A 24,405-nucleotide genomic window follows, 5' to 3' on the forward strand; every position below is an offset into this window, starting at 1 on the left:
TTGATTTAAAATTGCAACACTGCGATTGCCAGGAATCAAACCCAGGTTAACTGCATGGAAGATGATTATGCCCACTGCTATACCACCATCACTTTGTATAATGATGAGATGAGATTAAATAATAATGAGGCTGTCAATGGCTGGTAATCCATGCAAATAGGCTTCTTGCCACTAATTAGTGAGAATCTCATCTTGATTTCCAACACTTGGTTGGAAAAATGGGACTTCTCAGTCTTGACATCGAGAAGGCCCTTGCTGGACATCTCACTTGATTTTCCCAAATTTCTTGGCGTGGTCCTTTTTGTTCATGAGCTCAGAACATTCTACCCTGGGATCAGAGGGAGAATATGACAGATACGTGGGTTAGATAACAATGCGCTTTGAGTGAAAACCCTGAGGCTTTTCGGTGATAGTTGATTGGTTAGCAATCAGGAGTTGGTATTGTGGGTGATTTCTTTCTCCCTGCCAGGGCTAACTACTGTCTCCTTGGTAGGCATGTGACAATGCAACCAGGAATTGTTGGTGTTGTAGTTTGAGAAAACAAAACCCAAATGTAAGACTGGAGAGTCATGGCAAGCTATCTGATGCAGTTCCTTCTGCCAACATCTGGACTCTGGGGAAGCTATCTGAGATAAATACCAACACCATGGCTGCTATTGTGGTGTGACAAGCTTGAAAAGAAACTTTGGGAGGCTGGGGGACAGGGGAAGGTGCAGGGATGGGGTGGGGATCCAGTTATGCTTCCAGGGCATACATTTGGGACAACGGGGCATCTGGGGTACAATCTTTGTTCTGTTAGCATTACCCACCCACCCCTCCCTTGGTGTTCTCTGCTCATTCAAATCTCAGAAATGGTAACAAGTTGAATTGACTTGGCTACTAGTGTTTCACTAAATTGATCGTTATACCAGGCATGCATAATCTTTTGAGTTGATCACTTTTTAAAGCTTCCAAGAGAATCAGTTGACATTTAAGCTGTTCAAGAAACCAATTATCAGAACTCCCAACCTTCTGATTGCTATTAATTACTTTCTGTCAATTACTACTTCCAACAGGTGTCCCAGCTTATTCACAGTTTAGACGTCGCTATTGAGGTCTGGAAAGTGTCACTAATACCCTGTTTATAGTTAGACAGCGCCAAAAGGATTGCATTTAGCTCAGCTCAGCAAACCACAAAGTGGATATGATTTCTGAGGTTGTTTTAAGGTACAGCTGCCTTTAAGTCATTTTGGTTCAAGGTATTGTCCAGATTAATGGATTCTTGTGAGTAAACACAATGCATTAACCTGATCAAAGGGTTAACTATAATTGCAGCACTGCAATCCTACCCTTCATGTCCCCCTAAATGTTACAGACATATTTATTTCTGCTTCAAGGCAGCTGTTGTAAAATCCATCTGTTATACGTTGGCAACGTCAGAGCAGTAATGTAAAGACAAATAAAATCCCATACACTCTAATTTTTCCTTCTACTCTGCATATGCAGTTTGATGGGCAATGAAGGTAAAATGCACATTAATGATGATTTTATTGAATAGCAGCCGAGGTTCAAGGAGCTAACTGACTGTGTCCAGTTCTTATATGACATGAAGCTGTTAAGGCCCTATTTCCACCAGAGCAGCTTCCCAATGTGACCTCCTGATGTGGTTCTCTGCTCTTCCAGGGGCCACAGTGTCATCTCATTTATAAAGATGTCGCTGATGTCAGGGCTGCCACCTATGGCTGACATATAATACAAAACAGGTAACAATCCCTGCTGTAAATGTTTTTTTACCTGAGTAGACTTTCTTAATTCCTGAGCCAGGATGATTGGAAATTCTTGCACTTCGATGCATTATTTGGCTGAATTATGTTGCGTGCCCTTGCACAAAGAACTCACATAAAAAAAAAACAACTGAGCAGTAGCAAAAAGGAGGATGTGGATGCACAGAAATTGCATGCTGATTTACCTTGCAGATTGTAAAATATCATGACTCGATCTGTAAATATTTTTAACCAACCCATACAGGTAAGTTCTGACACACTTCTGGAACAGCTGGGATTTGTATTTAGGCTTTGCAGATGGAAGATGGGGAAGCTACCACTCTACCACAAGTACCCCTGGTGGTTCGAGCTGTGTACAGTGGTGAATTAACCAATCTCACCCATTGCAGCAACCAGGTCACTAAGTCACAGTTGCCCTGATCCCTATCCAGTGTTCAGTAAGGGTGGAGTGCTACGATGACCAGTGGGATATAATGGTAGTGGTTGGGTGTTGCCATTGTATAGAATTAGGACTTTACACAGCTCCAAAGGGGATCTCAAAATTCTTAACTGGTAGTTGTTGCGAGATTTCTTTTAATTCTTGATTCACATTAGGACCTAAGTGTAGGGACCGATTCCAGTTTCTGGCTGGATATATTCTTTCAGGACTGCATTGGGAAGCAGCATTTGGTGCTTCAGTCCTCCTCAAAGACATAAATGTCCAAAAGTTGTTTAATGTGAAGAAGTACAGAATGTATGTTTAATTTTAATTAATTGTTCAGAATTTCCCATGATCTTAACAAAAAGCATTCCCGAGACAGGACCAAGTAGAAATTGGAGTATCAACCACAGGCTAACGTACATTTTGGGACAACGTTTAAGTTCTCTTTGCTTGCCCTAAATTTAAGCCAAATCTTTTTGTGTTTGTGGCTCATGGCTTTACATGGCGAGAAACTGCCACAACTAGCTCTGACCTGACTAAGAACAAGGAGAAAATCAGCCTCAGATATACTACTGACCCTGCTGTTGAAGATTCATTTCAACAATGGACATTGAAAAATGTGTTTTGTAATTGCATTAGCTGGCCAGCCATTACAGTTTCTGAAACACATAACATACTTCAATGCAATGCTTTTTCACTCCTCTATTCATAAAGTTGTGTTAAAGGGGTTGACTTCCAGTACAATGGCAATGATTGAACCATGCCCGTTAAGGGATGGTGAAACATCTTCAGGCAAAAGCGATTAACATTTCCCTATGTGTAATATTATTGTGGTTAGGAGGATGGTAATACTGTAGTCATGCATTTTATGATGAATTTTGTTCCTCAACAAACTAGTCATGAGGACCTCCTTGCACTTGCTGCCCATCCAGTAAGCTTGAACTTCACACTTAACAGAAAACCAAATAATTACAAACCTGCTTGTGGAGGATTTGTTCCTGGATTATCTTTGAGACTGAGGAGGTTGCAAGATAACATACCTGATGATGTAAGTCCTAAACCAAGTCAAGCTGGTGTAGCAGATTTAAATAGTGGATGGGTTTGTTGCACTCTTCTGTTTGGCACCAATAAATCAATCATATAACAAGGATTGGTAGAATAATAATGTGACTTCTTTATTTTAAAACAAGACTGTATATATACAATAGTAAATGGAAGATAATGTATAACATATTGAACTTCTAGGTCTGCAGCTATTTTCTACCTGAGGATCATTTAACTACATGCATCAAATCTTGCATGGTGATTTGTAGCAGAGTGGGGTCCAAATCTTAAACATAAATCACAACAAGGGGAGGCAGGAAAGGTTTGGGTAAGCACTAAAGTAGGCAACGTATCAGGAGCATAATGAGCTAATTGAAATTAATGGTACAAGGAGAAATCTCTCCACCTATTGTATCTGCAAGCCAAAATAAAGCTATCCAGGCTATTCCTATTTTCCAGCTCTGAGTCTGTAGATTTAAAGGTAATGGTATTTCAAATGCATATCGAATTTTTTTTAATGCAGTGAAGGTTTCTGCTTCTATCAAACATTCAAGTGGAGTTCCAGTTTCCCATCATTCATTTGGTGAATGAATTTCAATTTTCTTCTAGTTCTTCTGTATTTTAAATATATGCCACCTGGCTACAGATATCTGATCCATTCTATCTCATAATTTTCCATATGAAAGTTAAATCACCACTTAGCCTCCTCTGCTCCAAAGAAAATGATCGCAGCTGAACCAGTCTTTCAACACAGCTAAAATTTTCCATCCTGCCAAAATCCTCACAGATCTCTTCTGTTCCCTGTTCTATGCACTCGCTCCCTTCCTGAACTGTGATGATCAGAACTGGACATGGGAGTGGTCTAACTTATACAGTTCCAGCATATATTTATTTTCTAAACCTTAGCTAATAAAAGGAGGTATCTTGTTTGCCTTCTGTTCAACATATCTTTGTCCTTCTACCTTCACGGATCTTCAGGAATCCCCTAGCAATATTATATCTGCACCACGTAAACTGAAGTGGGTCCATAAGGCAGGTCAAGATCATTTGCTCAGTAGCAATTAGGTAAAGGCAAAAATCGCTGCCCTTGCCAAGACTCACACTCAACAGTGAAATAAAATCTGTGAACCAGCAACCTGAGGTTCCTCTAGTCCTTTATATCTTTCATTTATGATGCATTATCTTGCTTTTATTTGCCCTTCCCAAGTTCATTGCACTGCGTGTCTCTGGATCGAATCCCATTTGCCACTTTTCTTTTCAGCTTACCAGGTCAACAATATCTTCATGCAGTCTATAGCGTTTTTTCCTTGTTATTATAAACACTATCATTTTACTACCATTTGCAGACTTCTTAATCATTTAAGTCTAAATCATTGATATTGTTATGGACTGAGAAGATAGAAAAGGTTAAATCATTTTTTTCCTTCCCTTACAGTTCATAATCAGTATGTTTGTATTCAAAAGACATACGTATTTCTTAATCCCTGAGTCTATGGTCAATTTAAGCCATCCATAGCAAGCTATTGTGGGTTTAAATGAATAGGGTTATTTGTCCACCTGTTCATCCCAAAAATCCAATCCAAACTAATGTGATTGTAAAAACACACAACGTTTGCAACTTCTGCTGTTTGTGATTTGGTTTGTGAATTGTGTGCAAGTAATAATTTGGGGATCTTGTGTTGTTGATACTCAACCTAAACCACTAAACCAGAAAGGGGATATTAACTGACAAAATGCATTATTTTGGTAGATTACACATACTTTAATGAAGTCAGAACAAAATTACCCACAAGCTGAGCAAGAGGCAATTGTGACCATTTACAGTGTTAGTAAATTCCAAAAATATTTTATGACAGCATGCTCACTTTGTTAATAGACCACCATGCAGTTACGATCAATATTAGTTCAATGGAGGGAGCATTATCTCCAGCAGCAGCACTGTTTAAGAAACAGGAGTTGATTTTGAGCTAGAGAAAGAAGAATTGGGAACCAGGAAATGGCAAAGGTGTTGAATAAATACATTGTATAAAAATCTGATGAATGTCGCGATGAGAATCTCATCAGTGATTGGTGAGAGGTATATTTGTATTTAATCTATTATTTAATCATTTCCCATTCTCCCACCCTCTGAATAGAAACTATCCACAAATACCTGATGACTCTAGCTTGCTGCTTGATCCTCCAGACCTCCATTTTGAACAGCAGTTACCAATATCTTTGAGGGGGGCAATATCTTAGAGAGGGGGCAGGGGGCATTTTTAAGAGGGCTTTCTGTAACTAGTGAAGTGTCACAAAGATCAGTAATGGGCCACAGTTATTTAGAATACATATTAATGACTGAGATAAGGAAAGTAAATGAACTAAAATTGCAGATTACACAAAAATAGGTGGGAAGGCAAGTGGTATGGATGGCACCAAAGGGATATAGACAGGTCTGGCAAATGGAATAAAATGTGGGAACATGTGAGGATATCCACTTTGTCAGGAAGAATAGAAGAGCTGAACATTACGTCAATGGGAAAAGACTGTCGAAAGCTACAGCACGGAGCAATTTGCATAAACATGACATCATAAGCAAAGTAAGGGAAAAGCAAGACAAAGTGAAGATATGTCAAGATATACCAGGCATGAAAGCTAGAGAGTTCAGCGCTGGTCAGACAGTCATCTTGAAAAACTAATGAGATGATAACGAGAACCATGGTGAATTTTGCCAGTCCCTGAATGTCATGGGCATTGCTGAGTTGGATGAGATTTTCAATATTATGATCATAGAATCCCTACAGTGTGGAAACAGGCCCTTTGGCCCAGCAAGTCCGCACCGACCCACAGAGCATCCCATCCATCTACACATCCCCTGAACACTATGGGCAATTTAGCGTGGCCAATCCACCTAGCCTGCACATCTTTGGGCTGTGGGAGGAAATCAGAGCACCAAGAGGAAACCCACGCAGACACAGGGAGAACGTGCAAACTCCACACAGACAGTCGCCCAAGGGTGCAATCAAATCCAGGTCCCTGGTGCTGTGAGGCAGCAGTGCTAACCACTGAGGCACAGTGCCGTTTCTTATATCTCCCACATAGGTTCATTCTAAGTGTGACGAATGGAGCAGCAGGAGTTATTATTACTCTTGTTGTGGTGCATAGTTGATGCAGAAAAATTGAGAATCATCAATTGCACAGCAAGCCCTGGACCAGCATCAACCTCCAGCAGCTACTAAACAGCCTCCACATAAAGAGGTCACAGCTCAAGCTGTCCAGAAAGTACAGGAGGGAGAGAGTCCTCGATGCCATTTCCTCCTGATAAGTGAAGGTAGTGTCACTGCAGACTGAAGATGGTCCAAGGTCCTGCTGGGATGGGACATGTACCCTGGAGGAGTGTGTGGCCATCCCATCCTAGTGGCCATCACGGTGATAGCTGCACTAATGTTTTATGCAGCTGGCTGCTTCCAAGCATCCATTGACGATCTATATGGGTACTCACCATCCCCTAAGCACAAATGCATCAAGACAGTTAGCGATGCAGTTTGTGCCAGATCATTCCACTTCATTTTGTTTTCCTGTGATGAGGTCAGTGCTGTATCCCGGGCAGTAATTTTGCCAACATAATTGGCTTCACAAAACACTGTACACGTCACATTGAGAATACCACATCATAACGCAGCTGACTTCATGAACAGAAAAAGCATCTATTCCATCAATATGCAAGTCAGCTGTGATTGGTAGTACCACATCTTGAAAGTCTGTACCCTGGGAAGCTGCCATGATGCCTATATCCTTGAGAACTTTTGTGTTCTTTCTTTGTTTCAAGAAGCCACGTATCAGACAAGGGTAGCTGCTGGGAATCAAAGGGTTATCCTCTGCAAGCATGGCTGATGTTACACAACTCCCTGACTGAGACCAAGCAAAGATACAATGCAGCCCATTCTTCAATGAGGGCCATGTGGAGCAAGTGACTCATCTCCTGAAGATGAGGTTCCAAAGCTTGAATTGGTCTGGGGGGCATTGCTGTACACTCCAGACTATAGCATCAGGCTCAACAAGCCAGATAGGATTTAATTGGCATGCAGCTCCATTTGACTTGAGAGGGTTGCAATGACTACTCATTGACCAAACTTTGTTGTTGCTCAAAAGAGAAGCAATCCCTCTGTGTTCCCAGATGCAAATGCAGCTTCCGTTTGTTTATTCTTTGCTTTTGTTATAGCTGGATAAAAGTGAACATTTTCAACCATTTCAAGGCTTGCTAGTATGTGATGGTCTTGCATTGAATAATGACAAGACGTTAGGTTACACTGGGATTAGGGAAGAGTAGCACTCGGTTTGACATGGTTCTAAGATGCGGTGACACTAAGGACAGGTGACCTATTCAGTGTGGTTCTTAAATAGCAATACAGTTTTGAATATTCACTTGTGTTTGCAATATAATGTCTGCTGTGCCACCTCTGTGTCCTGAGAAGCATTTGTCTTGGTTCCCCTCTCACTACATGCATAGTGAAGGTCAGCTGCTGATTGCGCACAGTTCAGCTTTAAAAATGGCACTGATGTTATAAAAGTATAATGAATATGTAATGAAGTGAGTTCCATGTCATGTGATCAAATCTGACCAATGGACAGCATAAAAAAACTTCCTAAAGTGCATCTCCAAGTACAACTCAAAGTGAAAGTGGAAAAGAAAGTGAATGTCACAAATAAGCTGAATTTTTTTAGTATCAAATAATTTATCGATAGAGCGAGTTGAGTTAGGACATCTGATTAAGACAAATCAATCATGTCACAGTCCTGATCATCAACTGGATTTTATATAAAAGGTTCAACTTTGTTACAGTCAGAAACTGTTGAGAGAGCAGAATCAAGCTAATGGAAATGGAAGAAGATTGTACAAGAAAGAGAAACAAGCTAGGTAGATTAACTGCGAATATGTAGGGAGAAGTTTTTTTATGTTACTTTGCATCAAATGACACTTGTTTAGCACACACTGGTGACAATGTTTTTTGTCCATGTAAATTATTCTCTTGCTGTTAAAAATATTGTTTGGCTGACATTACATTAAAAATAGATATGCAACACACTTGTTAAATTTTCAAGTGCTGTTGATATTGGTTTTTGTCATACGGTACTCTAAGAATTTATGTCGAATGTATCATTTGACATGTTAATACATAAGTTGATTTTTAAGTGGGTGGAGTATATAGTATATTACAAGATCTAAACATTTCATTTCTTTGTCCTGTGCTGCACTCTCTGTTTGGAACATATTTGGTCAATAATGGCTGCCTTCATTTGTGCATATGTTAGTTTTACTTGGTGCAATACACAACATTTACAACTTTTCTTAAAAACCCATCCTATTAAATCTTTGGTGCAAATACACCCTGTGTATGAAGACAACATTCCAAAGAGTAAATTCTTTAACTGACGTGTTGAACAATGTCAGACAAAATCCTGCCTATAAAATATGTCATCACAACTTAAATAAAATTCAGGTGTTGAAGATTAGTAGATTCTTTTGACACCCCATTACCGTGGGTGGGATGTTCCTTTCATTCGTAATACATTGATGAAATATTCAACCTTCTTCAGATAGGGCATCAAGTTGCCAGAACAAAAATTATGTTGGATTGGATTTATTCTACCTGAACTTAGATACCTGCCTCCTCTATAGGCGTGGTGGAAAAACTGTGTTATACTATAATTACTGGAGAAAGCATCAGCTGTGTCTACAGCTTAAAATAATTTTTTTTTGTAAAATAGAAATGAGACATTATAGGAGGTTTGGAGGCAGCCTATCATTAAAAAAACATAGAAACATAGAAGATAGGAATAGGCCATTCAACCCATTGCGGCTGGTCTGCAATTCAATGTGATCATAGCTGACCAGAGAGCTCAATACCCTAATCCTGCCCTCCCCTATATACCTTGATCCCTTTAGCCACAAGATCTCCTTGAAAACACAATGTTTTAGCCTTAATCACATTGTGTGGTCTTCAATTCCAGAGGCTGAACAATGTCTGGGCAAAGAAACTTCTCATTATCTCAATCTTAGACGGCCTTTTTTTATCCTCTTATATTCTTATTTTGCACCTAGGATAACTGTAGCTTGACTGTTCTGTCTCACGATTTACTTTGTGAGTTAAATTAAGTGATGTTTCTTTAGTTTAAGAAGCAATAATAAATTTATTCCAGAAGAATTTGCCTTCACCACATGCATTATCTTTATTCCTGTTTGTTTTGGCAAAGGCAAGATTCAGAGGATACCGAGGGAAGCAAGAGTGAAAAATACAGAGGTACTGCCCATAATCTTCTAATTGTCGTTACATGCATGAGGGGACCAAGGAGACTGGAGAATTGCAAATGATACAGTTTTGATTAGGGATTAGGGATAAACACAGCAACTACAGATACATGGATTGTTCAAAAATGTTCCTCTTGGATATTTAAGACTGATGAATCTCGGAATGATGTCGCATCCCTTTTATGGGTGAGCTATCAAACTGAAGCTATAGCCATTTGCTCAGGTGGCAAAATTTCAAGATTATTTATTCAACAATATTAAAAAAGAGATTATCTACACCTTTAATTAACTTGTTATTTTGTGGGACTAATTTTCCCTCCCTGACCACCAACCCTTACTCTCCACTGTTGTCCTGGTCAGGTTTGGTTAATCCAAGATTAAGTAACCATTGAGTCTGGGACTATATGGTAAAAAAAATCATACTGCTGCTCTTGCACACTGTGTTTTCCTATTTAGAAACAATCATATATACTACAAACCTGTGAATGGTAAAAAAAAAGTTAAAAAGCTAATTTACTTTGGGGTTTATAGAAAGGAATAAATTCTTTTCATGGTGTCTGTTGATTAACTGTGAACTCAACCAAAGCCTGAAGTGAATTGAACTTAACTACTCCTTTTAACTTACCCATTGTGAAATGTTGGGATTGAAGGCCAATAAATCCCAGGGCCTGATAATCTACACCCCAGAGTACTTAAGGAAGTAGCTCTAGAAATAGTGGATGCATTGGTGATCATCTTCCAGGATTCTATAGACTCTGGAACAGTCCCTGCAGATTGGAGGTTGGCTAATGTTACTCCAATATTTGAAAAGGGAGGTAGAGAGAAAACAGGGAATTATAGACTGGTGAGCCTAACATCGGTAGTGGGGAAAGTTCTCAAATCTATTGTCAAGGATTTTATAACAAAAGCATTCAGCAATCAGTGGCAGGATCAGACAGAATCAGCATGGATTTATGAAGACAAAATCATGCTTGACAAATCTGTTGGAATTCTATGAAGATGTAACTAGTAGAGTTGACAAGGGGGAGCCAGTCAATATAGTATATTTCAACTTTCAGAAAGCTTTTGACAAAGTCCCACATGAGAGATTAATGTGCAAGATTAAAGCGCATGCAATTGGGGCAAGTGTGTTGAGATGGATAGGAAACTGATTGGCAGAAAGGAAACAAAGAGTAGGAATTAATGGGTCCTTTTCAAATTAGCAGGCAGTAACTAGTGGGGTGCCACAGGGATAGGTGCTGGGACCCCAACTATTCACAATATATATTAATGATTTGGATGAGGCAACAAAATGTAATATCTCTAAGTTTGCAGATGATACCAAGTTGGTTGGGAGAGTGAACTGTAAGGAGGATGCAGAGATCTTTCGGCATGATCGCAATAGATTGGGTGAGTGGGCAAATCAATGGGATTCGCAGTATAATTTGAATAAATGTGAGTTTATTCACTTTGGAAGCAAAAACAAGAAGACGGAATATCACCAGAATGGCTGTAAATTGGGAGAGGGGAGTGTGCAGCGGGACGTGGGTGTCCTTGTGCACCACTTGCTGAAGGTAAGCATGCAGGTGCAGCAGGCAGTAAAGAAGGCAAATTGTATGTTGGCCTTTATTGCGAGAGGTTTCAAGTACAGGAGCAAGGATATGTTGTTGCAGGTGTACAGGTCCTTGATGAGGCCACATCTAGCAAAAATGTGTGCAGTTTTGGTCTCCTTTTCTGAGGAAGGATGCTTTTGCTCTTGAGGGAGTGCAGCGAAGGTTTACCAGGCTGATTCTGGGGATGACGGGCTGACGTATGAGGAGAGATTGATTAGGTTGGGATTGTTTTCACTAGAGTTCAGATGAATGAGGGGTGTCTCATAGGGACTTATAAAATTCTAACAGGGCTGGACAGGGTCGATGCATGTTCCCGATAGTGGGTGTGTCCAGAACCAGGGGGTCACAGTATGAGGATTTGGGGTAAACCATTTAGGATGGAGATGAGTGACTGTCCCAAAGAGTGGTGAGCCTGTGGAATTCATTACCACAGGAAGTAGTTGATGCCAAAACATTGAATGTATTCAAGAGGTGACTAGGTAGAACACTTGAGGTGGATGGGATCAAAGGTTATGGAGAGAAAGCAGGATTAGGAGATCGAGTTGGATCATCAGCCATGATTGTGAAGAATGGCAGAGCACGCTTGAAGGGCCAAATGGCCTCCTCCTGCTCCTATCTTCTATGTTTCTATATATGTGACTAAAACTAAGGATGCTGTCATGCAATGTGCATTGGTCATTACCTGAAAAAATGTAAAAGAAACATCATTGTCAACCACAATGGGTGATTAATTATATAGGAGTTTGACAGGATTATTTATGCGCACTAAGATTATAATTGTGTTGGCTGCATGACAAGGAGAAATATTTATATCTGATGCTTTATTGTGGATCTAATATCTGTAGTTTTTCAGTATCAATATTTGTTTCCTTTCTATTTATTTTCATGTTTGTGTTTATCAAAGTAAATGATAACAATATTGACATTGTACATATGCCAAAATTGAACATTCCCAGGGCAGGTATAGTATAACTAAATAGAATGAAAAGCCCCTTTATCACTGTCATGCTTCTCTAAATACAGCTTCAACATCAGAGGAGTGGTCCTTCCTGCAGAACCACTATGTCTTTTCCTACAGCAACCTTCGAGTTACTTCATTGAGTGAGCTTAGTAATGAGTGCCAAATTAGGGTTTTGTAGCCTCATACTAAATTCATTTTGTACTCCGTCTCAACAGTCAGGAGAGGACACATTCATCCCATCAATCTAACCAAAAAATTAATTTAGGTTTCATAAACAAATTTTGGATAACTTTAACTCTGCAAGTGAACTGGATTTGCATAAATGCAACTAAGAACAGAGTGGATGGACTGGGCATGCTTTCCTTGGAGTGTAGGAGACTGAGGGGGGGACACGATTGAGATGTATAAAATTATGAGGGGTATACACAGGATAGATGGGAATAAACCTTTCCCGTTGGTAGAGGGAATCAATGACCAGCAGGTGTACATTTCAGCTTAGGGGTAGGAGGTTTAAGTGGGATGTGAGGAAACATTTTTTCACCTATAGGATGCTGGGAATCTGGGAATCACTGCCTGTAAGGGTGGTAGTGGGAGAAACTCTCATAACATTTCAGAAATATTTAGATGTACACTATCAATGCCAACACATACAAGGCAATTGACCAAGTGCAGGAAAATGGGATTGGGATAGTTAGGTGGTTGTTCTTGACTGATGCAGGCTTTCTGGGGTAAAGGGCCTTTTTCTGTGCTGTAGATCTCTATGACTCTATGATCACCCTAAAGGGCTGGTACCTAACCCTTCTGTCGACTGTTTCCCAAATTACTATATTGTAGGTCACTAAAATATTCAGAGGTTTCAGCATCTAGATATGAATCTGCAGAAAATTACACTTTCCATTAAGAATGTAGAAAAATATCCAGTGTTAATAATACTTTATCCAGTTTTTGTTTTAGTTTGTCATCTTGATAATTATTTAAAACATCATGGAATGACAGGGACTTGCGTATAAAATTAGTTCTCGCAATTGCCACAGAATCTGCCATCAAAAATTAAAACAAAAATCTTGCTATTCTCAAAGGTGTTTTGAGGCAATTTAGAGTTTAGCTTTAGTATTTGATCTCCAGATATCTTGATTAGGCAAAGGTTGAACATAACTTATGAAGATTGGAAATTTATACATAATTCGAGAAACAATGGAAAATAAATGTAAGCATTTAAATTATCTACATTTTGATGCATCAAATAGTAATAGATAAAAATCAGCCCATGTAATTGAGGAATGAATTATGCTGTATAGCATCGATTTCAAGCATAAGAAAACTTTCAGTCCTTCCAAGTTACTTGTACACGGTATTCCCTTATTATATTTCTAATAAATTCCTCCTGCCTTACTGCATCTAACACTATTAACATGTTTCTATTTCCATCTACCTGATAGAGTCATAAAGTCATACAGCATGGAAACAGACCCGTTGGTCCAACTGATCTATGCTGATCAAGTTCCCAAACTAAACTAGTCCAACCTGCTTGTGTTTGGTTCGTATCCCTCCAGACCTTTCCTATTCATGTACTTATCCAAATGTCCTTTAAACATAAACTGAAAGAGCTGCGGATGCCGTAAATAAAAAGAAACAAAAGTAGAAATTGCTGGAAAAGCTCAGCAGGTCTGGCAACATCTGTGGGGAAAAATCAGAGTTAATGTTTTGGGTCTAGTGACCCTTCCTCAGAAGTTCAATTTTTGTCTTTTAAATGTTGTAAGTGTACCACTTTCTCTGGCAGTTCATTTATGAACCATTCTGTGCAAAACAGTTGCCCGTGTCTGTTTTAAAACTTTCTCCTCTCACTTTAAAAATATGCCCCCTAGTTTTGAACTCCCCCACCCAAGGAAAAGGACCTTTGCTATTCACCTTATCTATGCCCCTTATGATTTTATTAACTCTGTAAGGTCACCCCTCAAAACTCCTACACTCCAATGAAAGATGTCCCAGCCTAGTCTGGCAACATCCTGATAAATCTTTCCTGAATCTTCTCCAATTTAATATTCTTCCTATAAATATGTATGAATATAATGATATCATTATCTAACTATCCCTTATATGAATCCATGCTACTTTCTACAACTATTCCATGTAAAGCGAGTTCCAAATTCTAACAATTCTCTGGACATGGCAACTTTCACATGACTGTGTGCAGATGTTGCCAACTAAATGGTAGTTTACAAAGGCCTGAGGGACTAACTTGGCCATGCTTAGAGCAACATGCAGAAAGAACAGGAGAAAAAAAAAGGGCCTTTCATGACCTTAAGACATCCTAAGGCACTTTATAACCATATAGGTACTTTTGAAGAATAGTCAATATCACAACATAGGAATTGTGACAGTCAATTTATGCACAGCAAATTTCCAAAAAAAATAAATTTGAAATTTATTGAAGAAACGTTTTTATATAAAATTATTATTTTAATGAATAAAATACAAGAATATTCTTATACTCTTTACATAAAACTGCTTTACTGCCTATGTTGTCAATATATAAAACACTGATTTATTTTTACAATATACATTAATTGGTATTTTCCTTTCAAATACCAGTATTCATATAATCTTTATTTAAAGATACCAAGTCATTGATGAGTATTAGCAAATGTTGGAGTAATTCCAGCAATAAATTACTCTTAGTTCATGTTTCTGAGATAGAATAATTTCTCACTAAAAGCATAATGAAACATTCCTAATAATAACAAATACCAGGAAAACCGTAATAAATAGAAATCCTATGTATAGAGTGGGTGGCTTGCTTTGCTCTCCCAGAAGAGCTATTCAGCTGCTGTTTTCACAGTTATGTCTGCTGTAGAACATGTGCGTACAGGTTTGTAGGGTGTAAGGAAATCTTAACACTCATGTTTACATTTTCCTTGTTTTATACTAGATTGCAAAGATGCCATGACAGAAGCAGTAAATGTTATCAGGTCAGCAGAAATGAAACAGGACACCTCCAGCTTATTCAATACAAATTCAGTAGTCCAAGTCTGAATGATACAACAACTTATTGAGCAAGTATTTTTAAAATTATTGCACATTTATATGCTCCCCCAATGTCTTAGCTTTGGGGCAGAATGGTAAAATTAGGAATGCATTTTAAGAAATTTAAGTGGCAATTGATTTTACAATATTACTTATCTCCCACAGTTTCACTGATGTGAAGACATTTTTAACTTTTAATCTTTATGCAATAAATTCAGGACAGACTTTTTTTACTGGCAGCTCATTTTTCTTTCTTGCCACCATTTATAAATGGTTTTGTCATTTTTGGCTTATTACTGCTCTTTATAAACTATTTAACAGAAAGATAGTCAGCCTACCATAAACAGAAGCTCTTGAAGGATTTAAATAATCCCTAGACACTTATGACCGATAGCAATTCAATGGTCAAAGTTTAATAAAGAACAACAGTTAGCAGACACTTCTGGTGGATATGAAAAGCACGTCTGTCTCTTTCTCATATCTACAGGCTATAGGCAAGGTAATGTTAGCTACTGTTTATACAACAAAATTAATTTGCCTTCGGTGCACAAACTAACTCAACATATGTATGCCAATCGGCATGTGGGGTGAAAGGCGATACCTTGCAGGTTGCATAGCTTGTTTCTTTGAAGACGTAGAATCCCTACAGTGTGGAAGCAGGCCACTTAGCCCATCCATGACCCTCCGAAGAGCATTCTACCCATACCTATCTTCCACCTGTTCCCTGTAAGTCTGCATTTCCCATGGCTAATCCACCTAGCCTGCACATCCCTGGACACTAAGGGCAAATTAGCATGGCAATCTACCTAACCTGCACATCTTTGGACTGTGGGAAGAAATCCACATAGACACAGGGGAGAATATGCAAACTCCCCAAAACCTGAGGCTGGAATCAAGCCTGCATCCCTGGTGCAGTGCTAACCACTGAGCCACCATGCCATCCTTTTTATAAACACTTAGCACGAGAAAGGTGGAATCTTGCTAATTATGAGAGCAAGTATAAATGGTTTATATGCTCAAATCAAAATGATTCAGATCCAACTTAAACGTTTTCTTTCAATGGAGCTAGCCTCTTTGGATGTGAGATTTCCTGGTTTGTTCCACACATTGAATGTCCAATTTGAGCCAGAACAGGTTGGAATGTCACACAGTGAAAATCAAGCATTCCTCAGTTGTCCCAAGCCACTTTTGCAAACTTCTGAAGTACTGACACAAACAGTAGAGCTGGGGATTGGTGTGTAGTGGTTGTATCACTGGTCCAGCAAAGACTTGGACTACTGATCCAGAAACAGAGTTCAAACCCCAAGTTATCATAAAAATTTCTGGACATGGTCAATAATACTGAAAATGAAGTAAACATATTTCTGTGAAAACAAACAGTTTCAGTGAAAGGGAACCTGCTGTTCTTACCCCAGATTGACTCTAAACCCAAAATGCCATTAATTCTTAACTACCACTGGTTCAAAATGGCAGCCAATGCTCACTACTTTCTTAGGGCAACTAGGGATGGGCAATTAAAAATAACTCACTTACCAGTGAGGCCCGCATGACTGTAAGTAAACTTCTTTCTGTAAAAAAGGCCTCAGGGTTAGTTACCCGTGGCTCTGTTGACCAGGAATGGTACAAGGGGGTGAATGGCATAGCCCTGCTTCTAACTTGTGCAAGGTATTGAATGGAAAAAAAAAACGTAGGTGTTCGGTTTCCTTTTTTAATCCTTAGTACCATGGTAATGGCAGCTGCTTTTTAGAAAGAAGCTCAAGTGTGGAAACCCGAGTTAATGTATTTAGTGACATTGCATTCAAGGGATCCTGGCAAGTCTTCCAGTCTGAAGATAATGTGGAACTATAGACACCTGCCCACAACTGATATAGAGGGATAACAATGACTTTCATTGATTTCACTATTTCTGATCTTATCCTAAGTCAACATAAATTAAAATCTAGAAATATAAAATGGATGCCTAAATTGATATTGCTTGATTTATAATATCTTTCAATCAAAATTGTCCTCAATAAGTCTATGAAAACCTGAGCCATGTTATTTTTGTATAACCACTATACAAATGTAAAATCTCTCTCTCTCTCTCTCTTTAGAGGGATCTTCATTCTATCTCTCTCAAGGCACTGAGCTTCAGAGCAAGCATATTATTCTTGTACTTTACTGTAACTTCACTTTAAAAAAAACTGGCAAATTCTGTCTCAAACAAACAACACTGAGAAATCCCAGTTTGGTGGGCCGTGTTGATTTTCTGGAGGCTTCCCTTATTTTCTTGATTATAAGCTATCTAATGAGTAATGGCATCAAAAGATATCAATAGAGAAGAGTCATGTATAGAGGAAATTTTCTGGGATTGAGTCATAAATACATAAATCCTTAAAGTCTGCAACTCTCAAACCATTCTAGTGATGGTGTTTTCACTCGGCACATGTATTAGCTTTAAGGAACTCCAAAGCAGAGTAAACACTGGGAGCCAGCATTGGTAGGGTAGGAGTCAGGTTGGATGGTGGTTGCACAAAGAGTGGTGGTGTTGACATCCCTGAACACAGGAAGCAAACTTGTCCATAATCAGTAATCTCCAGGGTTAATGTCACGAAATAACTAAATAGAATCAGTCAATAAGTGAGACACTGTCATATGAAAGAAAATGTGATTGCTCGCTGACCTGTCATAGTGAATCATACCCTTCTTTACGGCATTGATGAGACTGGGCAGAACATTTCCCAGACAGAAGTCAGGATTGGCCAGGTAATCTTGTGAGCACATCCTCTTCTCCTACTAGTCAGCATCAACAAATATTTGATTCAGCATTAAAGCATCATATGTGCTCTGATATGGTCATTAACCTGAAAATTTAACTGTTTCTCTCTCCACAGATGCTGCTAGACCTGTTGAATATTTACAGAATTTTCTGTTCTTCTTTCACATTACTGGCATCTGTAGTGCTTTCCTTTTGTACTTGTTCTAAGGGGGGCTAGAGAGAACAACATTTGAATTCAAATTGAAATAGTCTAACAACTATTCCAAGAACAAAGTCAAAGTCATTCAGCACAAGTATCAAACCAAATCTATGTCTGAATGTATTCAAGAAAGAGATAGATAAATTGCCCAGATTTTAAAAGGGAGTATGCCATTGAGATAAAGGCTCAGTCACGGTCCTATTGAATGCTGAAACAGGCTCGAAGGGCCAAATGGTCTGCTTCTGCTCCTAGTATTTTTTTTAATGTCAGCGTTTTCTAATAAGTGTTTCAAAACAGTCACTGATGCAGTAGCTGTGTGTGGCAATATAATCTGTCAGAGTAAACTGAGCAAGAAAATCTAATATCAAACTGACATCAAAAACTGAATATTTTTAAACTGAAAGTGATATTTACATACATAAGATTTCATTTTGAAATTATCACAAAATATATTTGGTATGAAAAATGTGTACAGGAATCATTTGATAATTCATTTGATTTCGGGACCCGAAACGTTAACTTTCCAGCTCCTCCGAAGCTGCCTGGCCGGCTGCGTTCCACCAGCTCCACACTGTTATCTCTGACTCCAGCATCGGCAGTTCTTACTATCTCTGACTGTTGTAATAGACTTTTGCTTACCTTGGATAGCTATTGATCCTGCAACGTTTTAAAGAATATATAAACATCAAAATAAACATCAACGTTTCAACGGCACAAACAGACGAATGGGAACTTCTGTTCATGACAATACCGTTTAAAATGAAAACAGATTCTGTATTGAACACAGAAAATAAAATAAATCTCTTAAATAGAAAGAATATATCCTGTCTCTCCCATCCTCCCTCACAGTTACAACAGTCAAACAGTCTCTACTGTAGTTTCTTCTAAATTTTGCACCGAGGCCACCAGAACAACTCTAAATCTGTCAAAGCAAAAAAGGTAGACGTACACTAACTTTGAAAATAAAAACCCGCTGCATCCCCCGGGGAATGCAGTCAGGATTGTAAGAAGAGGTGACGCTGGGGTGGAGACTGTCCTCTCCAGACACACAGGTGAGAGCCGACTTTTTGTGCATTCCTAGCTCTGGCTGCTTCTGGTTCACAGTTCGCAACATCTCTTCGCCCACTCCCCTGCAAAGAGGAGTCTGCAAGGACTGAGCAGCGCTTCTCCGGGCGGAGAAGATTGGAGGAGCCTTCCCCTCTCTGTCAGGGGTCCGCTCGCCTAGACGAGCTCGGCTGCTGTGGACTCCCTTGCTCGCTTGCAGCCGTATAGCCACTTGATGACCCGGGCGTTGCGCTCGATGACCGAGAGGCTGGACGCCGGCTTGCGCTCGGCCGGCGCTTCCTCGAGCGGCCGCTGGTCCTCCTGGGCGCTGTGGCGGGAGAAGTCGCTGTCCGAGTCGGGCGTGCTGACGCTCCGGACGCGCACGGTCACCGCGGTGTCGGACGCCGAGGTGAAGTTCTCGCGGCCCAGGTCGTCGATCACCTCGGGCTCCAGGCCGCAGTACCTGAAGAAGCTGTCGAACTCCGAGAAGGCTCTCGAGTAGCGGGAGCTGATGTCGGACTGAGAGCGGTGTAGACCCCCTTTGCCGACCCGCCGCTGGAGGACAGCGGTAACCGGCCTCGGGGCTGGGGACGTGACCGAACCTGCTGGCGGCGGCGATGGCGGCTGCTCCTCCTCATCCCCGCAGCCCGTGTCCGCCGGCCCTCTCTCTTTGATGATGACCTTGGGCACCTCGGGCGATGCCGGCGGCGGCGGCTGTTGCTTGTCCCGGATGGAGCCCCCTTGGAAGAGCCGGCGGACCAGGCTCTGGTTGGCGGCCCGGGCCCCGCCGCCTGACCCCTTGACGAACTCGCACTTCTGGCGGTAGATGACCAGCGAGTCCGGCCTCATTTGCCTCTTGGAGCGGCGGATGGTGGTGCCGCCGCCGTCCCGCTGTAAGGGAGCGTGCGGGAGCTGGTCACCTCGTGGGGAGTCTCCCGCCGGCTTCTCGCCTCCTCCCGGGCAGCTCTCCATGCCGCTGCTCCCACCTCCACCAACACCACCACCTCTTCCTCCTCCTCCTCTGCTGCTGCTGTTGCTGCTGAGGCTGCCCGACACCGAGCTACCGGAGCGGGCCTCCCTCTCTTTCTCCGCCTGACCGCCTGCCACCAGCTGCGGGCTCTTCACGTACTTGCCCTTGTCGGCCGCCAGCCTCTCCACGGCGCTCAGGGGGCTCCGGCGGTTGCCCTCCATCTGCCTCCGGAGGTAACCGGGCCCCTTGTTGAGGATTCTCAGGGGCAGCGAGGAGCTCAGCCCCGGAGGCTGCGAGATGTCAGTCGGCATTTCACTTAATCTTGCAGACCCAGTCCGGGAGAGAGGCCGCTACTCAACAAGCGACCGTCACTCACTCAGAAGACGAAGAAAGTGAAGACTCTGTCCCGCGAAATGTTCAAATCTTACTGATTCTCATGTATTTCTTGTTGATGGTGATTCCCTTGCAAGGCGCGCACACGAAGGAAGCCGCTCTGATCATGCACTGAGTTCAAGGCAACACTTGTCATCAACACTGACTTCACTTTTACTGAACCTTTCAACTGAATCCACCTTGCTGTTGTGGGACTGCCCGTCCCACTACAAAACACAGCAAATCATGTTTCAACTGATGACATCATATGGGAGCAGGCTGTGTGTCATGGAACGGGAGGGATAGGTCTACCTATCAACGTTACATAGCCCCGAGCAAGGACAAACACGAATTAATGTTTATTTGAAATATGCTAAACCTCCCTCTTCTATAGGGAATCTTATCAGCAAATCAGTAAACTCAGGAAGAGTTTGAAAACTAGCGGAGAAAATGCACTGTCTTGAAGATAAAAGTATCGTACAAGTTAGAAATTAAGGATGTGAATAGGGTGAGATATTATGACTGAGTTAATGTTTGCACCAGGCCATTTTTCAGGGCTGTTAACCCATTTAAAAAAAAATAAATGGCACCTACGTTAGAATAACCAAGGAATTCGTTTGTACGTTTGTCGGAGTATCATAACGCGAATTCACTACGCGGGGAGAAGTGTGTTTGATAGAGTTTTGACAGAATAATGTGTTCAACCATTAATTCTTAAACGAGAGAGCATTTTGCATATCCAGGGATCAGTTAGTTCGGATCCCTTGTTAGTTTTATTTCTGATTAGTTCTACGAAAATCGATAAATTAATCAATGGGTCAAACATAGTGTAGGAACCTGCAAACGAGCAGTAAATTGACAGGAAACATCCGATTAAATTAAAACCGACCCATTTAAGCTCTGGACTCCTTGAGGTAGCTACCTGATCGTTAACCCGTACTTTTTGTTGGAAAATGCTCGTACGCGTGTTCATTGCCGTTTAAGATTTCTCTTGTTTGTTATTTTTGACGAAATCAGAAGACAATTCTTAGAACTTGTATCCAAAGGAAATGCTCCCTCAGTAAAGATCTTGACCGTAGTGCCCCCTATGCGTGAATTGTCCGCTCAAATTATTAGTGTTTCGGTATGGCGCAAATAAAAACAACTTTTCCATGTAAGATCACGTGTGAAAATAAGAACTTTTGGCAGTAACCAATGAACTGGGAAGCTGGGTTTCTGCTCAATGCGTTTTCTGTATGTGAGAATTGGGGGCTGGGCGTGTGCGGGATAAGAGGGAATTTAGAAAACAGCAATAACATTTAAATACTTTCAATTATATCCGGTTTTAATAAAGTCATTAATAAATGTTGCTGGTAAATTCGGGTTTTTGTAATTTTATGAATACAATTGTCCGTTATTATGTTTCCATATATTTTGAAGGCAAAACCATAAGAAATCACAAAATGAAGTAAATATTTAGCCGTGAGATAGTAGGAACTGCAGATGCTGGAGAATCTGCGATAACGAGGTGTAGAGCTGGATGAACACAGCAGGCCAAGCAGCATCAGAGGAGCAGGAAAGCTGACGTTTCGGGCCTAGACCCTTAATGAAGAAGGGTCTGAAGAAGAGTCTCGGCCCGAAATGTCAGCTTTCCTGCTCCTCTGATGCTGCTTGGCCTGCTGTGATCATCCAGCTCTACAACTTGTTATCCTAAATATTTAGCCACCTTTTTATCACATGAGCAGAATATGGGCAATGATTCAGTTAAACATTAATGCAGTGAGATTTAGCAAAGTCAGACATTAAAAAAGGTTAAAGACCTCTGCGTTGACAGAACTATCAGGAAACATGTTGTTTAGTGAAACTGGAAGTAGACGTTTTCCCAACAAAGCTTCTATCTTTAAATTTGTTGATAGTGTGTTATTTCTACAGTTCATTTAACAATATAAAGATCATTCCTTCCTCTATTGTTGTGGTGTTTGAAATGTTGAGTATTGACAACATGAGAGGAAAGGGGTATGGAAAGGTATGCTGGAAGGTTGAGATGAAATGGGAGGGCACCTGTATGGAATAAAAACACCAGGCAGCCTCGTGAGATTAAATGACCTTTTACTGTGCAGTATTATTTTAAAAATTAATTGGATTATTCAACATTATTGATACCATCAATTTAACAACATGAAATGAAGAATATCCTCTTGGAGGCATGTTCTACAACATATGTAAGTCGAGTATACCACAGTGTTATTCCACTTTGATTCTAGGTCAGTAAGAGTTGCACTGGGATGAACCAATACTACCAAGGAAAATATGACAACAAATGCCCCTCAAGAGGGGGATTGCAAATCAAGTGATCCGGTCAAACGAGAAAGAATGTGCAGGCCATTAGATAATGATACTTTTCTTGTCATTGATGTAGCAGACAGAGTCCACTGATGTCCATTGATTGGGAGAAAACCAGTGGAGACTAACCTGATCGTGCTTGAAGGTCACTTGGGTGAGCAGAAGGGCTTGGAGCAGTGGCAAGCAGTAAAAACAACACCTTGTGTTGGTTGTACACCTTCTGGACATGTGGGGGCCTTCTGCTGTTTCACAGAATGTGCATAAAACCCGCCAATATATGTGCCATTCCTGTAGGAGGAGGGTAGCATCCAGGGAGTCAGAGGCATATTAGAAGAACCAGACCAAGAGCAATTTGTTTAAAATGGTGGTGTTAAATGTGGTAAAATGTTGCATGGCATCTCAGCCGTACTATCAAACAAAATTTGAGTCATGCACGGAGTAAATAAGTGATGAATGATAAGCTTGGTTAAAAGTTCTTTGTTTTTAAGAGCCATTTAAATGAGGAGAGAAAGATAAAGATGTGGAGAGACTTAGGAAGGGAATTCCAGAGCTTAGAATTGTATGTTGGTTAGTCTATCTTTGGAGAGATTACTAGGCTGATAGTAGGTTCAAACAGTAATTGTTACATATTAAAGAATACATAATTTAATACATATTAAGGAGCAGTATACAGCATAAGTACATTTTGAAGGCATCATCAAATTCCTCTCATGGCTCTCATGTTCGTGTGTTCTCTAACATTATCATTGTGGGAGGTGCGATTGACACAGTTCCAGACATTAACCCTGTTACTCATAGTATTTTGACAACCGAAGCTGTCAGTGCCAATAATGGAATAAATAAAATTGGGAATATGTAAGAGACCAAAATTGGAAAACAAAAACAGCATAGAGGATTTTAGAGGTTGTTTGCAGGTTAGCACCTCATATTCTGCTTCGGGAGCCTACAGCCCAAAAAAAAGCCTTCAACAGAGCTCTTCTGTTTCTCATCCTCCGATAGAGGATTTTAGGGCTGGAGGAAATATAGGGTGGGATGAGACTATGGACTAAAATGTTTTTATTTAAGTTGAGTAGCACCATGGTGCAATAATTTGGATTGCGTAATGTCACAATTAATACCTGCTTGATTCTGCAGTCCTTTGTATTAAGTTTCCATTTTCAGGTACGTCACTCTGAGAATGTGCAGAACAGAAAAGGGGCCGGAAACTTCACCAAAAATGATGACTGATAAAGAAGATCATTAATTTACGCAATCTTGGATTGAAAGTTAATTAACCCATCACTGTTCTGCTCCCCCTCCGCTCACTGTCAGGCAGCTTTCACCCCTCAACCAATATTGCTGGTCCCATCCAATCATTTTCAGAATAGATCTAAGTTTTATGGTCCTGCCACATTCAATTGAGAATGGTAGTTGTCAATTAAGTGACTCATTGGAAGTGAAGGATCAACAAATATCCCCATCCTCAATGATGGGTGGACTTAGTACGCCAATGCAAAAGGTAAGGCTAAAGCATTTGCCATGATTTCCAGAAATGCCAAGTGAATGATCCACCTTGGCTTTCTCCATAGGTCCCCAGGATCATAGATGCCAGTCTTCAACCCCCAGGGTTTGATTCACTACATGAAAAATCAAGAAATAACTGGGAG

At 40.5% G+C, this 24,405-nt stretch overlaps 1 protein-coding gene across 1 annotated transcript; it reads right to left on the reverse strand.

The window, feature by feature from the left end:
• Positions 1–18,480: 18,480 nt before the first annotated feature.
• fam110c (family with sequence similarity 110 member C) lies at positions 18,481–21,792 on the reverse strand. The gene has a single exon (XM_048596656.1). The coding sequence runs from the start codon at positions 20,374–20,376 to the stop codon at positions 19,273–19,275; it is 1,104 nt and encodes a 367-aa protein (XP_048452613.1). The 5' UTR covers positions 20,377–21,792; the 3' UTR covers positions 18,481–19,272.
• Positions 21,793–24,405: the final 2,613 nt, after the last annotated feature.

The sequence above is a fragment of the Rhincodon typus genome, chromosome 5, assembly GCF_021869965.1.
Source record: "Rhincodon typus isolate 14 chromosome 5, sRhiTyp1.1, whole genome shotgun sequence".
Classification (NCBI taxonomy): Eukaryota; Metazoa; Chordata; class Chondrichthyes; order Orectolobiformes; family Rhincodontidae; genus Rhincodon; species Rhincodon typus.